Genomic DNA, 21,460 nt, shown 5'->3' on the forward strand with positions numbered 1-21,460 from the left:
AATGCGATACAAAATATAAGAACGGAACTGCGGAGAAAAAGCTCATGCATAAATTAATGTGCTTCATATACCCCAATATATCAGAAAAGTAACACAACATAAAGAAAAAAACTACAGAGGGGTACTGCATGAGGGCAAGAAATTTACATTGAAGGCCATCAGAAACATTGACCCTTTCACTCCATTATTTTTCAGTCAATTTGCCTCTTGGACGTGGGAGAAAAGCACTAATAAAGCATCACTTGCCACCCAATGTAGGGAAGTGACCCGGATCTTCAATGAGAGGGGCTTCCACGTTGCTGGTAGTGTTGGCTCCACCGTAACCTCCACCATAACCTCTAGAACCACGGCCACGACCTCCTCGACCTCGACCACCAGGTGCATAATACCTCTCACCCTCAGCAGGCTTCAGAAACTCATTAATGCTGACTGCCTAAAGCCAGAGAAGAAGGGAAAAAAAGATTAGATGATTCTCATTTCTGCTGATTTGACACCTCTCATCTCAATCAACTCCAGCCTGTCCATGCACATGTATAAGAGTGAGCAATGGAATTTTATTGTAAAAATTGTAGCATGGTACTACAATAATTACTATATGTTCGCAAGTCAAACAATTACCAGAAAATCTGAAAGAAACCAAGGCCCGACTTTAGAAGAAATACAACTTAAATATTCCCTCTACAACAATGTTGTTACATGATACCATTTTCATCGACACACATGCAACAGCATCCAGAAAAGTAGAAATAACTGCTGTGGTGTATAGCAAGAATAACAACTAGAACAGATTGGAAGCATTGTTCATATAACAATTGCAACAGACTGGACGCATTGTTCATAAAGCTTGGTAAATCACTATTGAGCAGTGTATGAAAAGCATTTGCTGGTTAAACAATTGTCAGGAAAGAACGCATATGCCGAATAAGTACCTTCTTTGCCTTCTCTTCCTTCTCAGCAGACTCTCTTCTCTTATCCTTGGGGCCCTAAAAATCATGGCATAGAAGTATTTCAAGAGATGCTTTATAGATAACTAGCATCAAGCATGAGTAGAGGGCATAATGTCTCAAGAATTTCACCAATTTGATGAAGATGTCATCACTGGATTTCTTTGAAAGCTGTTGCATGGATTCAAATTCTTTGATGTCGACCTTCCTTTCCTCAGTTTTAAGTGCCTGCAAAGCCTGCCGCTTTTCTTCTAGCACCTTCTCGTACTCTTCAAGGGTCATCTCCTATTCATTCAAGGAACATGAGTTACATTCACATGTAACACCTATTAACTATCGCCTGCAACTCCACTATGTATTAAGTACTAGTTCTACCACAGCTAGAACAACACCTGGAAAGCTTCTACTACTGATGAAACCTCTGCTTCTACCTTTACGGTCAATATTGTAAGAAGCGAAATACATAAAGTAAAGTGCAACTAAAACACCTACTCTGCAGCGAAGGCATGTATGTTCGAAGGGAAAAGAATTTAATATATACAGTACTGCAGAAAAAATAACTAATAGCACAGGTGAGCATTATAATTTTTTATATTATAAAAACAAACAACAATATATAGATAAAATAATTGAAATTAAGTGAAACAATATATGAAGCAAAAACCATGTCAATTCAGAAACCTTCTTTTAATTAAAGAGCAACTGCATCAGCAATGTTGGTGAAGTGCATGTCATAGCATATACTAAACACCCAATTGATTTAGCATACTCCAATTGAGCACGAAGCCATCAAAAAGGAAGGTGTTAAATTCTGACTGCTCAAGCTCTCTTAAGCATCTGTTTCTAGAGCAGAGCAGGACATGTGTCAACAAACAAGGCAGCAACACAGGGATCGTCAAGGTCCTATCAATAATGTGTTGAGTATGATACAAAAGGTTCACCTTATTTTCAGGTTCCTTGTCCTCAGCTTCAGCAGCTGGATTTTCCTTCTTGTCGTCTCCTGCTTCTCCATCTGCGGAGGGTTTCTCCACATTCAGATTTTTCTCGCCTTCATTAGCAACTTCATCAGTAATCCTATAATACACAACACAAACAAATCAACACCATAATCAATAGATAGAATGTGCCATGATGTTCACACTAGTCTGTTTAGGACTATGTAGGAAGGTAAAACTCACTGAGTAACTTCATCTGCTTGAGTTCCCCAATTTCCTCGGCCAGCTCCTTCACGCTTTATCTCACCTCTGCTCGTATAGCGAAGGAAAAGTAAGAAAGCTTTACAAATACAGCAACAAAAGGTGATGGTAACACAGACAAGAAAGGTGTGTCTACCCGCGGCCAGTACCACTACGGCGCTCAAATATCCTACGAGGCCGGTCTCCCTCAGGAAATTCTTCATTACTAAAACCGCCTCGTCGACCACCACCAAAAGCATGGGGTCCACCGTAACCGCCACGTCTTTCATAGGGTCTTCCTCCTTCCACATCTTCAGGTGCAGCTATACCACCAGAAAATTCTCTGTTTCGAGAAAAATTCTCATTGTTGGATGCTTCCCTATTAAACCCGCCTCCACCACGACCACGACTGTAACCACGTCCACCACCTCTACCTCCTCCACGTCCAACCTCTGTTTTTGCCTCCCTGACTACACAGTTGAAACAAAGAAGCAATAAGTAAATTCTGAATACTTGCAAAAGAAAAAGAGGAAAAGAACCATAAGTGCAATGACTATAACAAAAGATATAAACAAAAAGTAATTCATCCATATCATTATTCAAGTGGACCCACTAGCAAAAATTATGAGAATAAGGAAATAGAATAACAGAGAACTGGTCACCGTCAGACATCTTGTGTGGAATATAAAAAAGTATGTACGTATGATGAACAACTGAAATTTCAAGACCAAGAGGAATCAATAACAGCAGGAATGGGATTATTTCTCATTCTTTTGAAGTGACACTAGAAATAGGACACAACAGCCAATCCTTCAATAAATAAAGGTCCAAATTACAAAATCTTATGCTTCCCTCTTAAAATTGGAGTATTTAACTCATTATATTTTCTTTCTTATATCAATAAATTATGCCTCATTCTCAAACTAGTTCCTTTTCTTTTTGGGTCAATACCTCAATCCCAAAATAGTTCGGGTTAATGACATGAATCCTCTATATATTCCACTGTATTCAACCCAATTTCATGCTGATACTGCTAAGTAATTGAAGGAAAATTAGAGATTCTATCACACTTATCCTTACCTCGACCTAATGTAGGTGTGAACAACAACAACAACTAAGCATGAATCTTAAATAGCTGGTATCATCTGCGCGAGTACTTTGCTTCGATTCTCTCATACTCTTAGTTGAGCCCACATCAATCCTAAGAGAATGGAGTTTCTTCTAGACAATTCCTCGTGTGATTTTAAATAAACCTAGTCCCTTTTAGCACTTCTAATCACTATGGTGTCACACGTATAGACTGTTATATTTAAAGGTCTATGTACGTCATGACTACTTCCGTTTTGATAAATCAATGTTAGTATTGCATAAGCAATACACCAAGTTGGTGTCATATTAATTGATTAGACGTTGAAATCAACATCCAAAAAGTTAATCACGCTATCTGCGCAATATGGAATATCTGCTTAACTCAATACACTAAACATGATCGAAATACTAATACCTTTCTCTACTTTTAGGTAATATACAAAATATGAGAACATAATAAACTGAGGTGACGCTCACCAGCCTGAGCCGTGGGAGGAGGCTTAGTGGGGAGCTTAGCCGGCTGCTTCTTAGCCGCCGCCGCCGGAGCAGAGGGTTTCTTAGCGGTATCAACTTTTTGCTGCTGAATGGCAATCAGCTTAGATGGGTCATCGTTGTCATCATCACCCAGCAAATCAAATGGGTTCAAATCCGCCATTTCAAGCAACAATTACAAAAAACCCTTTAGTTTTTTATAAGTCTAAAATCCCTCGAAAAAGCTTAATTCATCCGTATATCCATTATCATAAATCAGTTGTGAAGAACAGACAAAAACCCTAAGATAATTTGTGAAAAAGATATTTGGTGAAACCCTAGCCCCAATGCTGAGTGTAGTACACGAGGGAGGGAGAGTGAGTGTGTGAGAGAGAGAGAGGAGTTAGAGAACCTAATCTGGAAAAATCCCGGACTTATCGTACATGTTGTGCTTTTTATTTATTTATTTATTTATTATATACATTTCTTTACTGGCGTTGTCGTCGTCGAGAAAAAAGTCTAGAATGGTCCCTTAAGTTTTAGCATTTATTCCAAGTGATCCCTAAAGTATACTGAGGTACTCTAAATAGTTCTCTAACTATAAAAGTGGTGCATATAGGATCCCTAAAATAGTAAAATATGAAGTGTTACAATAAGGGGTCGTTTGGTAGGGTGTATAAAAATAATTTTGAATAAGTTATATTAGTAATGTAGGGATTAGTAATGCAAGTATTAAATGGTATTTGGATTGGCTTATTTTAAGTGTTTATTGGCTTTTAAGCACTTTTTTAGTTTTTGTGTTATTTGGCAATGATAAAAAGTGCTGAAAAGCACTTACTTTTAGACATGAAATATACAAAAATAAGCCAAAAGTTAAATGTTAGGTATTACCAACTTATGGCTTTTAGCTTATAAGCTACTTTTTAAAAGCCAATTCAAATAACATATTAGTTATGCAAAGATTACTTCTTATCTAGTGTTTGGAGTAGTGTATTGAAAATTAGAATGCATTGCATACAACAACAACAACAACAACAACAACAACAACAACAACAACAACAACAATAACAACAACAACAACGATCCAGTATAATCCCACAAGTGGGGTCTGGGGAGGGTAATATGTACGCAGACCTTACCCCTACCCCGAAGGGTAGAGAGGCTGTTTCCAGGAGACCCTCGGCTCAAAAAAGCAACATGAGCCGATATATTAGTACCATAAAAATGCATAATAAAATAACAGCAATATAAGAGATATGAAATACAAAATATGAAATACGAAATAGATGGCTGGTATAGTAAAACTAGCAGGTAAAGCCCTGCATCAATAGACGACCAATGACATTCTTAGTCTAACTCCTAACTGGCTAGTCTCACTCTATTGTGCTGTAGAAATATTCACAACTTTCCCCTAACCTACAACCTTAATGCTCGACCTCCATAATTCCCTGTCAAGGGCCATGTCCTCAGTAATCCTAAGTCGCGCCATGTCCTGTCTGATCACCTCTCCCCAATACTTCTTAGGTCGCCCTCTACCTCTCCGCGTGCCCACTACAGCCAGTCGCTCACACCTCCTCACCGGTGCATCAGTGCTCCTCCTCTGAATGTGCCCGAACCATCTGAGTCTTACTTCCCGCATCTTGTCCTCCATGGGGGCCACGCCCACCTTCTCTCGAATATCTTCATTCCTAATCTTATCCATCCTTGTATGCCCGCACATCCACCTCAACATCCTCATCTCTGCTACTTTCATCTTCTGGATGTGTGAGTTCTTTACCGGCCAACATTCAGTTCCATATAACATGGCAGGCCTAACCACTGCCGTATAAAACTTACCTTTTAGTAACGGTGACACTTTCTTGTCACACAAGACTCCCGACGCTAACCTCCACTTCAAGAATGCATTGCATAATTTTTTTTAAAAATTAGTTATATACCAAAATGTCCTCCGTATTATTCAGCTTTGAAGGATTATAAGGACAATTTTATCTTTAACCATGCTAATGCATTCATTAATAGCTTTGGTATTGCTAATACCATGGTTTGCTATGTATTAGTTTTACATAGGATAATACCAAATATGTTATATATCTAATACTTGCATTAGTAATACATAGGCTGAAAAAGTGTATCAAACAACAAATTAGTAATACCAAAAGCTAATGCATGCATTATTTTCTCTAGTGCATCCTACCAAACCACCGCTAATATTCTTGCAACTATGCAAGCTGTGTTGTATATGTATTTCAAGGTAACCAATCCCATGTATTCATAATTGCACTAGTAATATATGTCATAATCTTTAACCCACATGTTACAAATAGCCCAACCAACTTTCATTGACATTAATATAACTTTATGAATTAACAACTCTAAGGATCAAATAAGGATCAAATGATGTTGTGGGTCTTTATAAACTTGTTTTTAGTTTTATGACTCCATCTCTTTTTTTACACATGAGATAATTACTTTGTTTTTTGTTTTATGACCTTATCTCTTTTTTATTATACATGAGAGATTTACTTTTTGTCACGACCCAATATCCCTTCTAATATTGATGGCACCTAGTCTCTAAGACTAGGTAAGCCTAACACATATCGAGATATTAATAGATTTAAAGCAATCAACTATTAAACATGAACCATAAATTTCTATACATAGCCTACAACCATCAATAGATGTTCAATATCCCAAAATCAGTAGTACAAGTCATAAGCTCTATTGAATTCATTAGAAGAATCTCCAAGTACAAACTATTCTGAAATAGAAATAAATAGTGGTAAAGAAAACAACAGAAAGTGACTTCGAGGCTTGCGAACGGGATGGCCTGTATACCTTGAAGTCTCCACATCAGCTCACAATCAACTAACCAACAACCTGCATACTCCAAGGTACTTGATCTACAAAAAAATGTGCAGCAACCATAGCATGAGTACACCACATCGGTATCCAATAAGTATCAAGCCTAATATCGGTAGAGTAGTGACGAGGTCATGTCAAGACACCTACTAGACATGAAAACATGTACAAGACATTGATATAATCTAACAATGAAAAAATACGAATGGAAGGAAGTAAGGAAAACAAGAACCACAATCATTCAACTCATCGAGCTTTTCAACATAAAATGCACAACAAGGATCATATCGAAATACCACAATTTCACAAATCCCAACTCACGAATCATAATCACGCGACATCTCTTGCCCACTTTATAAAGCACAATTGCACGGACAATCTACATGTTACACGCATAACTAACATGCTAATTCTATTAACAGTAACCCCATACCCGCATGGATTACTGACGTGCTAATTCTATTAACAATAAACTCATATCCGCACGGACAACTCACGTGTCAATAGTAACAATGTCTTATATCAACACAGACAACCTACATGCCAACAGTTCAGTCCCCACATATAAGGTAGATATACAAGAATACATGTACATGATCAATGAACATCGAGAATTATACTCATGGACTGATATAGGTGACAGATTACGATATATGCTTGTGCAGGTGTACTATCACATCTCGAGTCAATAAGTAAGATCAAAGATATCGAATAGCACATTGGAAACAATACAAAAAAACCCACAATATGCATGATGCACACAATATGGTCAAACCACCACACAAATATCATCAAAGACAATGCCCCCAGGCCATCACAAATCATCCATGATATAGCTCGCCTTGTCTCGTTGCATGCACAATAGTAAAGTAAATGCCCGCCTTGTCTCGCCACACGCGCATCAATAATTATCATGCCCTACATGCGCAAACTCAACATATATAGCCCGCCTTATCACACCGCATGTGAAAATATCAATAATAACAATAGCACGAACAACTCACATGCAAACACCCCGACAATCCTCTAAACAATTTGACATGTGTCTAAAACATAACAACGCAATATAATAACTCACACTACATGTACCCATATGCCGCAACATTTCCATAACAACAATCTCAATATCACAACCACACATAGCCCACGACTCAACAACACTGAGTACAACAATAACACGAGAGTACGGCAAGTAAATTAACACGAGAATTATGACAACACAATGAAATGGGAGAATAAGCTCAACAATGAAAGACATAACAAGTAATAATAAATTCAAATAATAATAACTCAACAATGAGATAGATAACATGTAGCAACGACTTCAAATAAGAATAAATCATTTATGGAAGAGATAACGTGACAATGAAAGAAGCAACAATTTCAATTAAAGTATATAAGGGTAAATTTGGCAATAAAAGATAGAACATGGACTAACAAATCAATTATAGCATGTGAGGTTGATCACACCCAACTATGCCTTATGTAAAGGACACACATACGTTGCAAATATAATCTGAGTATTTAGCCCAGAGTCGAACCCACAAGGAATTAACCTATTAATTACTTCTCGTTAGACTTACTAAATTCCACGGAATCAACTTCTCAAATGTTGTAAATAACAATTGAGGGTATTTTTACTAACTACGAATGAATGTAAATAAGCAACTGAAAAATAACTATAATTGAGTTGTAAACTATTAAGAGAAGGTTCTAAGGCTATGATTTTCCCTATTGATAGACTCTCTTCCGGTTATGCTTCACATAGATTTACCAAATTATCTCTATCAATCCTAAGCACTCTTACTACTGTAAATCTCTCCCGAGTAATCACGATAATCTACTAGATGCACTCTCCCGAGTTACGCTAGCTAGTTTATTTATTACAGCTCACTTTAGATTACACCCAAGGCTTCGTTATCCCTAATCCAGCCTTTAAATCCGCAATTATTGATCCCTCATATATTTTGGGAGTGGTGGTGTTCAATAATTACCTAAATATGCACTCTCTCCCGAATTATGCACATTAAATAGGCACAGCTAATTGAGGATCCTGTCAATTAACTACAATAAGCACGTAGTTGAACAAATAGAGATTAAAATGGCAAACTATATTAACATAAGCAAGAAGTTCATCCTTCAATAGGTTCCATCAAACCTTAGACTAAGTATTTAGCTATTCATACTAGTGTTCATCACAACAATAATCAAATTCATCACAAATCATAAAACAAAAGGAAGAAAGGAAGAACTTGATGTTGAATTCTCCTCCTTGCCTCTTGCCTCTCCTTTTCTTGCACTAAGCTATGAAAAGTTGCATAGCCCCTCCTTGGGCAAGCTTGACCTTCTATAGGTTAAGTGATTTTTTCCCCCAGACTTCCAAGTTTACCCCTGAAAATTAATATTCCGGAACTAGGCTAGCGCGGCCGCGCTAATGGCCGCGCTAATGCCCTATCATTCTGCCTCGACCATCTGGTCTAGCGCGGCCGCGCTAATGGTCGCGCTAGTCTAGGCCTTCATTTTAACTATTCTTTTTCTCGTCTTCTTGCGTACTCAGCTCCTAGGGGGTTTTTTCTTGCTTCAATGTAGCTCCAATCACATCTTTAAGGCCTCATACAAGCTCCTCACTCCTACAATGTGTGACATTCACAATTAGAGCCCATTTTTCATCATTTAACTATATTATAACATTGAAACATAATTAAGTTGGGGCATAAACAATCGCCAAATTACATAAATCTAGTCTATTATCAACACCCCACACTTAAATCATTGCTAGTCCTCGAGCAGTCCACCACACTCTATAGAGGTTCCTTCACTAAGAATTCTTCCTTAACGCATCACACCAAGAACAAATCACATGAGTTACACCTAGTAGTGAACAATCTTAGCCTCAAAAGTCGACTCTCACGTGTCGTGCAATATTCATACTTTCTCAAACTACTCTACGCAAAAGTCAAGACTTGCCCTTCCTTCATGAATTACATGCCCGCACCACACAAGAGAGTAGTTCCACATATAGTGATGTTTAGAACAATTAGGAACTTAGATAGACAAAACTAGCTCACTCTCAAAAAAGAACATTCACATGCCATAAAGATGCACCATAGGCTTGCCCGTAGTGTACTACTCTACTAATCGAGCCCGCTCAGTATAAGATCAATAGGTCTTCACTTGGTTGTAATGTAGGCTAAGGGACGGGTAGGATATATGTGGATATAGTGACTAACCTCCCTAAGCACTTTTTAATACAATTACATTAACATTCAAAGCCATACTTATGTCAACCAAATATCCCACCATTTTTTTTTCTTTTATTTACAACAACCCCATCCATTGGATGTAATTATAACAAACCACCACTTATCGATTACTACATTTATTCATTTTTTTCAGTGGTGCTTATTCTTTTACTTTTCCAAACACTGCACCTTTTATCTATTTCAACGGCTCCACTCAAAAACCAAAGAACCACCCCACACTTTTGCCTTTGTATAATTTCCATACCATTCAAGTGCTTATGGGAGGTAGAAGGGTTCAAACAGCAGGCTATTCAAATAATTGGGTAAGGTTCGCAATGTGGTTGCCAAAGAAATAGGTTTATAGGCTCAATGGGGTTAACTAAGATGTAATACAGTTAGGTAGGTTTACTTTATATGTCTGGCTCAATAAAGAAATGCCTATATCACTTCTAGGACTGAATGAAACTACTATTTCGCTTTGCAAACACACAAGGCAAGTTCTAGGCATCAAATGTGAATCATGGAATACAATAAAACTGACACGCACATGGCACATGACTTATTCCAGATTGGCTTATCAAGACACTCTCTTCTGAGTATTCAATTCAGTAACAAACATACAATTTTTAAGGCACTTTAGCAAGAATCAACTACTGAGACTAAGTGTTACACTCTAGTGTCTATTGTGTTCAGGTGTATCAACGCTAGAGGCTTAACTTTCGATTTTAGCTCGTAGCCTATTAATCCTAATCTACTAAAAAGAAAACAAAATGAACAAAAACTACCTATACCCAATTCAAGTTAAACCCTTGAAAAAGAACCGTGGCCCAAAGAAAACCCAATGGGGGGTTACTACACTACCTAAAAAAAATCTTTTTGGTCTTTTCTCTAGACTTACTTCCCTCAAGAAAATTGTCTAAAGGCTTCATCATCAGGAAGAGTCTCCATATTTCCTTTTTTTTTTCAATCGACTTAGTCCCTCAAGAATCCCGCCGAAAGAGATCCGTTGTCGGAACAAGCCACTTACCTACTTTAAACTAACCTAATGAAACTATTACTCAAACATCGAAAACAATCAACGCAAAACAAAGAGACATCAAACAGTTAAATTGTACAATTACATATATACATTGAAGTATCCCCCACCCCACACTTAAAATGTAGACATGTCCTCATGGCACCAAAATTTAAAGAGTAGTAAGGTAAAGGAACTTCCCTAAAGGATCACTCCTGCTCGGAGACGGTGTCTGGGTTCACATTGCATGTGCGACCCAGAGCTCTCTGCCAGCCTAAGAATTTCTTTTCTGACTTCACCTACCGCTCAGCCATCGCGTCAACGCGGGCACCTAAATCAGTGATGGAGGTACGCAACCCAGCCATATCCTGCTCTAAAGCGGTCATACGGGTACTACGGCGTGGCTGGGAGGATGTTGAAGTCCTAGGTGGTGCTGCAGCTGCTGCACTGTGCTCATGGGCCTGTGGTTCGGCCTCCACATCCTCCTGTTCGTCCTCCTCTTCGTCCGAGTCATCAGAGCCACTATTATCCTCCCCCTAAACTGCCGCCGGCTCCTTACCCGTTGTTACCTTGTCAGCCCAGAACTTGTGGTCTCTTGGTACTAGCCCATCCACAGCTAGATTTTTGGGCACCCGAGCTTCCCTGCAAAGCTGAGTAACAAAAGAAGGGAAAAAGAACCTATACCTTTTTACTAGGTAGCGTATGAACATCTCTTCATGTATCACTTTGGCCACGTCGAAGTTGTGACCATTGACGAAGCACCAAATCAAAGTTGCCTGGGGCCCATTTACCTCAGTAGTGTTGGAGGACGAAAGCAGACGGTTGTTGATAAGATACAGCCAGCACTTTCCTTCAAAGGTTAGTGCCGAGGAGTGAAACTTCTCACCATATTTCATCCAAACCACCTCCTTCCTTGGTACACAGATTGTTTCAAAGAATCGCTCCCACTTTTCGTGTGTTGGGTTACGGTCATACTCATAAAAGTCATTATAATCAACCACAACATGGGGCAACTGGTATGTCGTCCGTATCGCCTCAATAGAAGCATTCACCACCTTTCGGTGCACCATGACTACACCATTGTCATGCTCCAACACATTGGCGTAAAATTCTCTAACAACCATAAAATTGCCCTCACATGGCTCATTAATGAAGGTTTTCAACCCCCGCCTCAACATCTCAGTGTAAATGTGAGGGCAGTGCTGCTGGACTAATCCGATGTTATTACCCCTCTCCGGAATCGGTTTTTTAGAGGCCTTCGCCGCAAAGTGGTCCTAAGCCTTGGCCGAGACAAATCTGGTGCTATCAAAGGGGCATGTAGGGGCTGCTCCTCGTGTCCTGGACGAGTCGGCTTGGCTGCTAGAAGATGCACCTGTGGCGCGGCGTTTCCTAGATGGAGTCAGTATACCTGAAAAACGGGAACACATTAGCACAGCCCAACACAAAATTGTGACGCATTGCGATTACTCAGACTTCACATGCATAAGTGGTCACAACTACATAGTTACGTTCATTGAGGCCTTTCCACAAAGACCTTGTGGGCATTAGGCACTCACAACCCTTTTCAAGTATTTGACAACATCAAAAACCACCACAATGTAGCCACAAGCACAACTAAATCATTCTCTAACTCCACCGACCATTCCATCCATAGTTACTACAACAAATACTACAAATTTCGACTAAACAGAGGCAAGAGCAACAATAATAAAAATAAAAATGAAAATCAGAAATAAAAGGAACAAAAGAAAAAAAAATGGTCCCTAAAATGCATACCTGTAGTGATAGAAGGAGGGGAACAGAGAAGAAAGGTGGAGGAGAATGTGGTTGGAGACTTGGGGCCAATTGAAAAAAAATAAAAATTTGTGGAAGAGGGGAGTTGAAGGTGAAGGGGATTTGATGAAGAAGAGGATTTGGGGAGGGTTTTGTTTCTCTTTCTCTTGTGTTTGGAATCGGGGCATGGGAATTGGGAGTGGGGCGTGGGATTGGGGGATTAAAGGAGGGGTTTATTACAACTAACAAAAAAAATAAAATTACAACAACTCAGAAAATATAACACAAAAAAAATCGTCGGAACTAACGCGTCTAGGAGCGCGATAGCGCTAGTAGCGCATCCAGGAGCACGTTCACGAGCACAGGCCAGGCAGAATGTTTGCCTATTAGCGCGGGCCGGGTAGAATGTTTGCCCAAATAGCACAGCCTATAGCGCGGGCGCGCTCTTGGGAGGAATTTTTTTTACATTTTCCACTTGTTGTTACCACTTTCGATGGCTTTATCACCCGCCCATTGTCACCTGCATTGGTTAGCACTTCCTAAAACTCACAATTAACAACTACTACTATCGTTGGGTTGCCTCCCAACCAGCGCCTTAGTTAATATCGTGGCACGACGCAGACAAACGCATTTAAGGCTCGCTCGACCTCTGAGGTTCCATTAGGTGGACCTCTGACACTTCCTTTGGTTCCTTCATGCCTATGTATAACTTTAATCTCTGCCCATTGACTCTAAATGTGTGAGAGTCTTTCTCTTAGGCGATCTCTACAGCTCCTGAAGGGAATACTTCAACCAATCGAAATGGCCCAGACCATCGTGATTTATGCTTACCCGGGAATAGCCGTAATCTTGAATTATAGAGCAGTACCATGTCCTCGGGTTCGAAATATAGCTCAACAATGTTCTGGTCGTGAAACCACTTCATTCTTTACTTGTACAACCTTGTGCTTTCAAAAGCAAGATGTCGAAACTCGTCGAGCTCATGCAATTCAGTGATCCTCGTTGTGCCTGCAGCTTCAATGTCAAGGTTCAGTTGTTTCAGTGCCCACCAAGCTTTATGTTCAAGTTCCACTGGCAAGGGGCAGGCCTTCCAAACACCAATTTATATGGCGACATACCAATTGGTGTTTTAAAAGCGGTTCTATACGCCCAAAGTGCATCATCTAGCTTTTTCGCCCAATCAGTTCTTGTGGCATTCACAGTCTTGGTTAGCACACTCTTGATCTCTCTGTTGGACACTTCAACCTGCCCACTAGTTTGGGGATGATATGGGATAGTCACCTTGTGGCGTACATCATCCTTTGCGAGCAACTTCTCGAAAGCTCTATTACAGAAGTGTGTGCCTCCGTCAGTAATGATCGCTCTTGGTGTTCCAAAGCGGGTGAATATGTTCTTTTTCAAAAATCCCACCACCACTCTTCCATCATTAGTGGGAAACACTTCAGCTTCTACCCATTTGGACACGTAATCCACAGCAACAAGTATGTACTTATTGCCAAAGGAGCTGACGAAAGGACCTATGAAGTCAATCCCCTAGACATCAAACACTTCCACCTCTTGAATCGGGTTCATGGGCATCTCATGGTTACGGAAAATGTTCCCGGTCCATTGACATTCATTGCAGCCCTTCACCCATTGGTGCACATCTTTAAACACTGTTGACTAAAAAGATCCGGCCTCTAGAACTTTCGCAGCTGTCCTGACCCTTCCAAAATGTCCTTCATATACCGATGCATGACAAACCTGCAAAACAGAAGATTGTTCTATCTCGGGGACACACCTCCGGATCATATTGTCAACACATATTCTAAACAGATAGGGCTCATCCTAATAATACATGCGACTGTCACGATAAAAAAATTTCTTTTGTACAGATGAAAGGTCATAGGGAGCTATACCGCTGACCAGGTAATTTACATAATCTGCATACCATAGAACTTCCTCAAGACTAGTAGCGAGCAACTGCTCATCTGGAAAGATTTCCAGAATATCTTCAACCTCGATTGAGTTTTCAGCTCCTTCAAGTTGCAATAGATGATCAGCGACTTGATTTTCTGTGCCCTTACAGTCACGAATTTCGAGGTTGAATTCTTGCAATAACAGCACCCAATGAATCAGGTACGGCTTAGACTCCTTCTCAATCAAGTACCTGAGAGCTGCATGATCAGTGTATACAATTACCTTAGAGCCAATCAGGTATGATCTGAACTTGTCGAAAGCAAACACCACAGCCAACATCTCCTTCTCAGTCATAGTGTAGTTCAGCTGGGATCCACTCAGCATTCTACTACCATAGTAGATTGGATGCATCAACTTGTCTTTCCACTTTCCCAGCACTGCCCCCACTGCGTAGTCACTGGCATCACACATGAGTTCGAATGGCTGATCCCAGTCGAGGGCAACAATGATAGGTGTTGTGACCAACCTCTTTTTCAGCTCCTCAAATGCTACCCTGCAATTATCAGAAAATGAGAAAGGGTGATCTTTTTCTAATAACTTACAGAGAGGGTTGGCAATTTTTGAGAAGTCTCTTATGAATCTCCGGTAGAAACCGGCATGCCTAAGGAAGCTCTTGATTGCCTTGATTGAAGTTGGAGGGGGCAGCTTTGCGATCACATCCACTTTAGCATGATCCACCTCAATTCCTTTGCTTGACACTCGGTGCCCCAAGACTATGCCCTCTTGTACCATGAAATGGCACTTCTCCCAATTAAGAACCAGGTTAGTCTCAATACACATTTTCAGCACACGAGTAAGATTTATCAAGCACTCATCAAATGAGTTACCCACTATATCAGGCACTCATCAAATGAGTTACCCACTACGGAGAAGTCATCCATGAACACCTCCATTATGTCCTTTACCATGTCAGTGAATATGGCCATCATGCACCTTTGGAATGTGGCGGGTGCATTGCATAGCCCAAAGGGCATCCTCCTAAAGGCATAAATGCCATACGGGCACATGAAGGAAGTCTTCTCCTTGTTCTCTGGTGCAATGGAGATCTGATTGTACCCTGAGTACCCATCCAGGAAACAGAAATGTGACCTCCCTGCCAATCTGTCTAACATCTGATAAATGAAGGGAAGTGAGAAATGGTCTTTCCGAGTGTCTAGATTTAACTTTCTATAATCCATGTAAATTCTCTAGCCCGTGACGGTTCTCGTAGAGAGCAGTTCATTGTTATTATTTTTAACTACCGTCATGCCATCCTTTTTAGGTACACATTGAATCGGGATAACCCAACTGCTGTCAGATATTGGGAAAATGATTCCCGCATCTAACCACTTTATCACTTCTTTCTTCACTACTTCCTTCATGTTGGGGTTCAACCTTCTTTGGTGTTCCCTGGAAGGTTTGTGTCCCTCTTCTAGGAGAATTTTGTGTATACAGTAGACTGGGCTGATCCCCTTTATGTCTGCCATGGTCCACCCAGTGGCAGTCTTACACTCCTTCAGTACCTGTAAGAGTTGTTATGCCTGCACATCTAACAAACTAGATGAGATAATAACAGGTAATGTGGAGTCAGGTCCAAGGAACTCGTACCTGATATGGGCAGGCAGTGGCTTCAACTCCAGCTTTGGTGGTTCTTCGATGGATGGCTTGGCTGGAGGAGTTTCTCTATTTTCCAAGTGCAAGGGCTCAAATTCAAGAGTTCCATCCCAGAACCCTCTACCCTCTAATGCCATCACCCATTCTGCCAGTTCTTCTCCACTTACCTCATCTAAATTCATCAGACATACAGCAAGAGGGTCCTCAATAGTCAGCATCTCATCATCAGTCTCTACAATTACATCCACGACATCAATAAGAGAGCAATTGGCGAATTCACTTGGTTGCCTCATAGATTTCTGCACATTTAATGTTATCTCTTCGTCGTTCAATCTCATCTTGAGCTCCACAGTCTCACAATCAATGAGAGCTCTCCTAGTGTCCAAGAACGTCCTTCCCAAAATTATGGGAATCTCTTCATCTACCTTGCAGTCTAAGATCACAAAATCTGCAGGGAACACAAATTTCCCTACCCGAATCAACACATCATCCAGGATACCTGAGGGTTGCTTTATAGTCCTATCAGCCAGCTGCAACAACATATAGGTAGGTCTAGCTCTTTCAATGCCCAACCTCTTATAAATCGCCAGGGGCATAAGATTAATGTTGGCCCCTAGATCACACAGTGCCTTAGCAAAAGCAAAACTACCAATAGTGCATGAAATTGTAAAGCTCCCTGGGTCAGACAGCTTTTCCACAATTGGTCTAGTCACCATTGCACTACAGGTCTAAGTAAGACTAACTGTGGCCAAGTCTTGGAAATCAAATTTTCGAGACATTAAGTCCTTCATCATTTTTGCATACCTAGACATCTCTTTCAAAGCATCAATTAATGGAATATTTACCTGGATTTGTTTCAGCATCTCCAAGAACTTCTTGTATTGCTCCTCCTTTTGGTACTTAGCCAGCCTCTGAGGGAAGGGTGCAGAAGGTCTCTTCTTCCCAATCCTTTGGGATTGATTTTTATCAGCTGCCACCTCAACTACTGGTTCCTGGGTTGTCTCAGCTTCTTTCTCGGTCTCAATCTGAATGTTATTTTCTTCCTGGGCAGGCTGGACTGTCACTTCTGTCAGTTTCGTTGACTCATCCAACTCAATGAGCACTGGTATGAGTGTCTCCGCTTGTCTAGTTTCTCGATCCCTCTCTTGCTCTACATCCAAATCTCTGCCATTACGTAGACTCACCGCCATCAGCTGCTTCGAGCTTTGATTTTTTGGATTTATCTGGGTGTCTGCAGGTAGTGTCCCATGAGGACGATTGTTCAGATACATCAAAATTTGGCCCATCTGCATTTCAATATTCTTGATCGCTGAATCATGTGCATCTACTCTCTCACTAATCTTTGCATTAGACCCAATAACCTACACATCATTGCTTCAAGTCTAGCAAACCCATCTTCCTGCCTTCCATCATGCTGCTGCTGATTTTGATTATTATATCCTTGTGGCCTTGGGTAAGGTGCCATATTGTTAGGGGGTCTCATACCTCCCATGTTCCCATTGTTGAATTGTGGTTGGGCTGGCCTGTACTACTGATTCTGCTGGCCCCAATTCTGACCACCCAGTATCTGGCCTCCATAATTCGACACATAGTTCATGTCTTCAGGGTAGTGATGATGATCATGTTTTGCATTCCACTGGTTACGAATTGGATGACTAATGTACGATGTGCACAAACCCCCATTGGTAGTATCTACAATGTGCACTTGCTGCTTCTGCCCTGACTCTTCCACCTTTTTGGTGAGTATGCTCATCCGTGTCAATAAGGTGGCCATATTTTCAGCCATAGAGTTGGATAGATCTAAGGGCCCTGAGTGCACCACTGGAGTGATAGGTGCATTCCTGGTTATCCATCCTGAATTCTGTGCCATCTTGTCAAGCAGACCCTGGCCTTCTCTCCATGTTTTGCTAAAAAATGCTCTGCCAGTTGAAGCATCAACAATGTTCTTCAAACTATCTGACAATCCCATGTAAAACCGCTGCCCCAACATCAGATATGAAATACCATGGTGCGGACATATAACCAGCATCCCCTTGAATCGTTCCTATGTTTCATGCAGTGTTTCCATTGGTCTCTGTTTAAAACTCAAAATTTCATCAATTTGTTGAGCGGTTTTGTTGGGTGCGTGGAACTTATTCACGAATTGCTTGACTAACTCCTCCCAAGTTGTTATGGAATTTATGGGGAGTGAGTTTAGCCAGGTCTGGGCAGCTCCTGTCACTAAGAATGGAAACAATAGGAGCTTGATTGCTTCCGGAGTTACGTTGGGCTGCCTTTGGGTTTTGCAGATTGACAGGAAATTCTTCAAGTGATGTTGAGGATCTTCGACTTGTGATCCCGAAAATAGTCCCTTGTTCTGCAACAAGTGCAGCATGTTATTCATTATTTGGAATGATTCAGCCTGTATCTGCGGGACTAAAATCGAGGTGGCCATATTTTCAGTTGTGGGTTGTGCCCAGTCATAGAGAGCTGCCTCTGGCACAAGAGGTGCCACTTGCGCTATTGGTATAGCTGGGTTATCTTTGTGATCTCCCATTTCTGTCTCGAAGTGTTCACTTGTTTGTTGTTGTTTGTTTTTCCGGTTGGCCCAGTTCAAGGCCTTGAAAACTTTCTCGAGATCTGATAATGCTTCAAATACTTCACCAGTTCTCGATGAGTTTCTAGGCATGCACCTGTGCAACCAAGTCAACAAACGTTAAAACTTCAATGTAAAGATTGGGTATAGAGAAAATTGACTACACTAAGATTTTTTTTTTTACTTCTTTCAATTGTAATTGATAACACCGTTAAATTCCCCGACAACGACGCCAAAATTTGATCACACCCAACTATGCCTTATATAAAGGACACGCAGACGTTGCAAATGCCCAGAGTCGAATCCACAAGGAACTAACCTATCAATTACTTATCGTTAGACTTACTAAATTCCACGGAATCAACTTCTTAAACATTGTAAATAACAATTGAGGGTATTTCTACTAACTACGAATGAATGTAAATAAGCAACTGAAAAATAACTATAATTGAGTTGTAAACTATTAAGAGAATGTTCTAAGGCTATGATTTCCCATATTGATGGACTCCCTTCCGGTTATGCTTCACATAGATTCACTAAATCATCTCTATCAATCCTGAGCACTCTTACTACCGTAAATCTCTCCCGAGTAATCACGATAATCTAATAGACGCACTCTCAAGAGTTACGCTAGCTGGTTTATTTATTACAGCTCACTTTAGATTACACCCAAGGCTTTGTTATCCCTAATCCAACCTTTAAACCCGCAATTATTGATCTCTCATATATTTTGGGCGTGGTGTTGTTCAACAATTACCTAAATATGCACTCTCTCCCGAGTTATGTACATTAAATAGGCATAGCTAATTGAGGATCCTGTCAATTAACTACAACAAGCACGTAGTTGAACAAATAGAAATTAAAATGGCAAATTATATTAACATAATCAAAAAGTTCATCCTTCAATAGGTTTCATCAAACCTTAGACTAAATATTTAGCTATTCATACTAGTGTTCAACACAACAATAATCAAATTCATCACAAATTATAAAACAAAAGGAAGAAAGGAAGAACTTGATGTTGAATTCTCCTCCTTGCCTCTTGCCTCCCCTTTTCTTGCACTAATCTATGAAAAGCTGCATAGCCCCTCCTTGGGCGAGCTTGAACTTTTATAGTTTAAGTGAATTTTCCCCAGACTTCCAAGTTTACCCCTGAAAATTAATATTCCGAAACTGGGCTAGCGCGGCCGCGCTAGTGGCGCGCTAATGGCCGCGCTAATGCCCTATCATTCTGCCTCGACCATCTGGTCTAGTGTCGCGCTAGTGGACGTGCTAATGGTCGCGCTAGTCCAAACCTTCATTTTAACTATTCTTTTTCTCGTCTTCTTGCGTACTCAGCTCCTAAGGGTTTTTTTCTTGCTTCAATGTAGCTCCAATCACAGCTTTAAGGCCTCATACAAGCTCCTCACTCCTGCAACATGTGACATTCACAATTAGAGCCCATTTTTCATCATTTAACTATATTATAACATTGAAACATAATTAAGTTGGGGCATAAACAATCGCCAAATTACATAAATCTAGCCTATTATCAGAGGTAAATTCAACAAAGAAAGATATAACATGTTATAACTGTTGATACCCAATTTTTCCCTATAATATTTTAAAGTGTATATATACCTTCAAAACTATGCATTAGCATCAATGGATATTTTTCTATAATTTTTATATGTTTAAATTAATTTACTCTAGTATTTTATTTATATAAATAATTACAAAATTGAATCACAAATGATTTTAAAATATTTCTTGATTTAATATTACTATTTATGGTCCTATTAAGTCCAAATTATTTCACAAATAGCCAAATTGGCACCTTTTGGGTATAATTGCAATAACTCTGCAATTTTAGCCCATGCATGCAATTTTTGGGTTATTTTACCAGAAATTAGTCCATTATATTTCAAAATACTAAAAATTATTTTTTAAACATTTCTACGCATGAAAATTATTTTTATAATTAGTTAATTATTTTACAAATTAATTTTATTCAATTGTTTTGGATATTTAATAAATAGCCCTTTTATTTTCAATTTTAGCCTAAAAAACCAGCCCAACACCTCTTTATAAATTATCCCAAAACCTTAGGCCCAAATCATTTACCTACCCGACCCAATGCTTAGCCAATCCTGGTCGTTGATCATTTTTTATCAACAGACGAGGATTTTCCTACCATAATTAAACTAACCAACCCCCCCCCCCACACACACACCCTAATCACTTACCCCCTTCCCTTCGCCGTCACTCTTCCCCTTCTCTCTCAAACGCTCTCTAGCAGAGCCCTAATTTCCCCGCTGTCACAGGCTTATACTGTTATTCCATGGTGTTTCTTCTTCACCTCAGGCCTCTACCGGCCTCCTATTTGCTATGGCTTATTCGTCTCCTAGATCCTTGAGGAGATTTCAAGGGACCTAGGCACGTCTGTTGTGCACCTTTGTATTTCTTGCCTGTTTCAGGCTATTTGCTCGACCTTGAGTAAGAATTTTTGTTACGAATCCGTGATTTTCTAAACCTATGTTCTCGTCTCTGTTGTACTTTCGAAAACCCTAATTTTTATCTCCGATCTTCTCAGATCTATATAGATCTGAGACGAATCGAACATATCTTACATGTTTTCTTTAAAAGTTTTCTGGTTTTCAACTGATTTTCCATTTTTCCTAAACCAGGGTTTATCCTAAGTCGTCTTCTCAAAAGGTTTTCTTATTATTGAATGCTTAACTATTTGTTCTTAAGTGTTCTTGACTGATTTATGCTAAAGTTGCATA

The 21,460-nt window shown here is 39.9% G+C and overlaps 2 protein-coding genes and 1 non-coding gene across 3 annotated transcripts; 1 reads left to right on the forward strand and 2 right to left on the reverse strand.

Annotated features, from left to right (window-relative positions):
- Positions 1 to 28: 28 nt before the first annotated feature.
- LOC104226063 (RGG repeats nuclear RNA binding protein A-like) lies at positions 29 to 4,129 on the reverse strand. The gene is made up of 7 exons (XM_009777946.2): positions 3,686 to 4,129; positions 2,277 to 2,589; positions 2,123 to 2,188; positions 1,886 to 2,018; positions 1,077 to 1,229; positions 930 to 983; positions 29 to 433 (listed from the first exon to the last, which is right to left on the reverse strand). Exons 1-7 carry the CDS (start codon positions 3,861 to 3,863, stop codon positions 239 to 241), a joined length of 1,092 nt encoding a protein of 363 aa, XP_009776248.1. The 5' UTR covers positions 3,864 to 4,129; the 3' UTR covers positions 29 to 238.
- An 11,912-nt stretch (positions 4,130 to 16,041) lies between these two features.
- On the reverse strand, positions 16,042 to 16,836 carry LOC138872631 (uncharacterized). The gene has a single exon (XM_070150981.1). The coding sequence runs from the start codon at positions 16,834 to 16,836 to the stop codon at positions 16,042 to 16,044; it is 795 nt and encodes a 264-aa protein (XP_070007082.1).
- Positions 16,837 to 18,120: 1,284 nt separating this feature from the next.
- On the forward strand, positions 18,121 to 18,227 carry LOC138881951 (small nucleolar RNA R71). The gene has a single exon (XR_011403403.1). It is a non-coding gene; the product is annotated as a small nucleolar RNA R71 (small nucleolar RNA).
- The last annotated feature ends 3,233 nt before the right edge of the window (positions 18,228 to 21,460 follow it).

This window comes from Nicotiana sylvestris, chromosome 1 (assembly GCF_000393655.2).
Source record: "Nicotiana sylvestris chromosome 1, ASM39365v2, whole genome shotgun sequence".
Classification (NCBI taxonomy): domain Eukaryota; kingdom Viridiplantae; phylum Streptophyta; class Magnoliopsida; order Solanales; family Solanaceae; genus Nicotiana; species Nicotiana sylvestris.

Coding starts and splice junctions, on each gene's coding strand:
- LOC138872631 (XM_070150981.1), bottom strand. CDS start 16,836: ATGGTGACTAGACCAATTGTGGAAAAGCTGTCTGACCCAGGGAGCTTT.
- LOC104226063 (XM_009777946.2), bottom strand. CDS start 3,863: ATGGCGGATTTGAACCCATTTGATTTGCTGGGTGATGATGACAACGAT. Junction 2,189..2,276: donor CGTAGTGGTACTGGCCGCGG/GTAGACACACCT, acceptor CTATACGAGCAG/AGGTGAGATAAAGCGTGAAG. Junction 1,230..1,885: donor ACAAGGAACCTGAAAATAAG/GTGAACCTTTTG, acceptor TTGAATGAATAG/GAGATGACCCTTGAAGAGTA.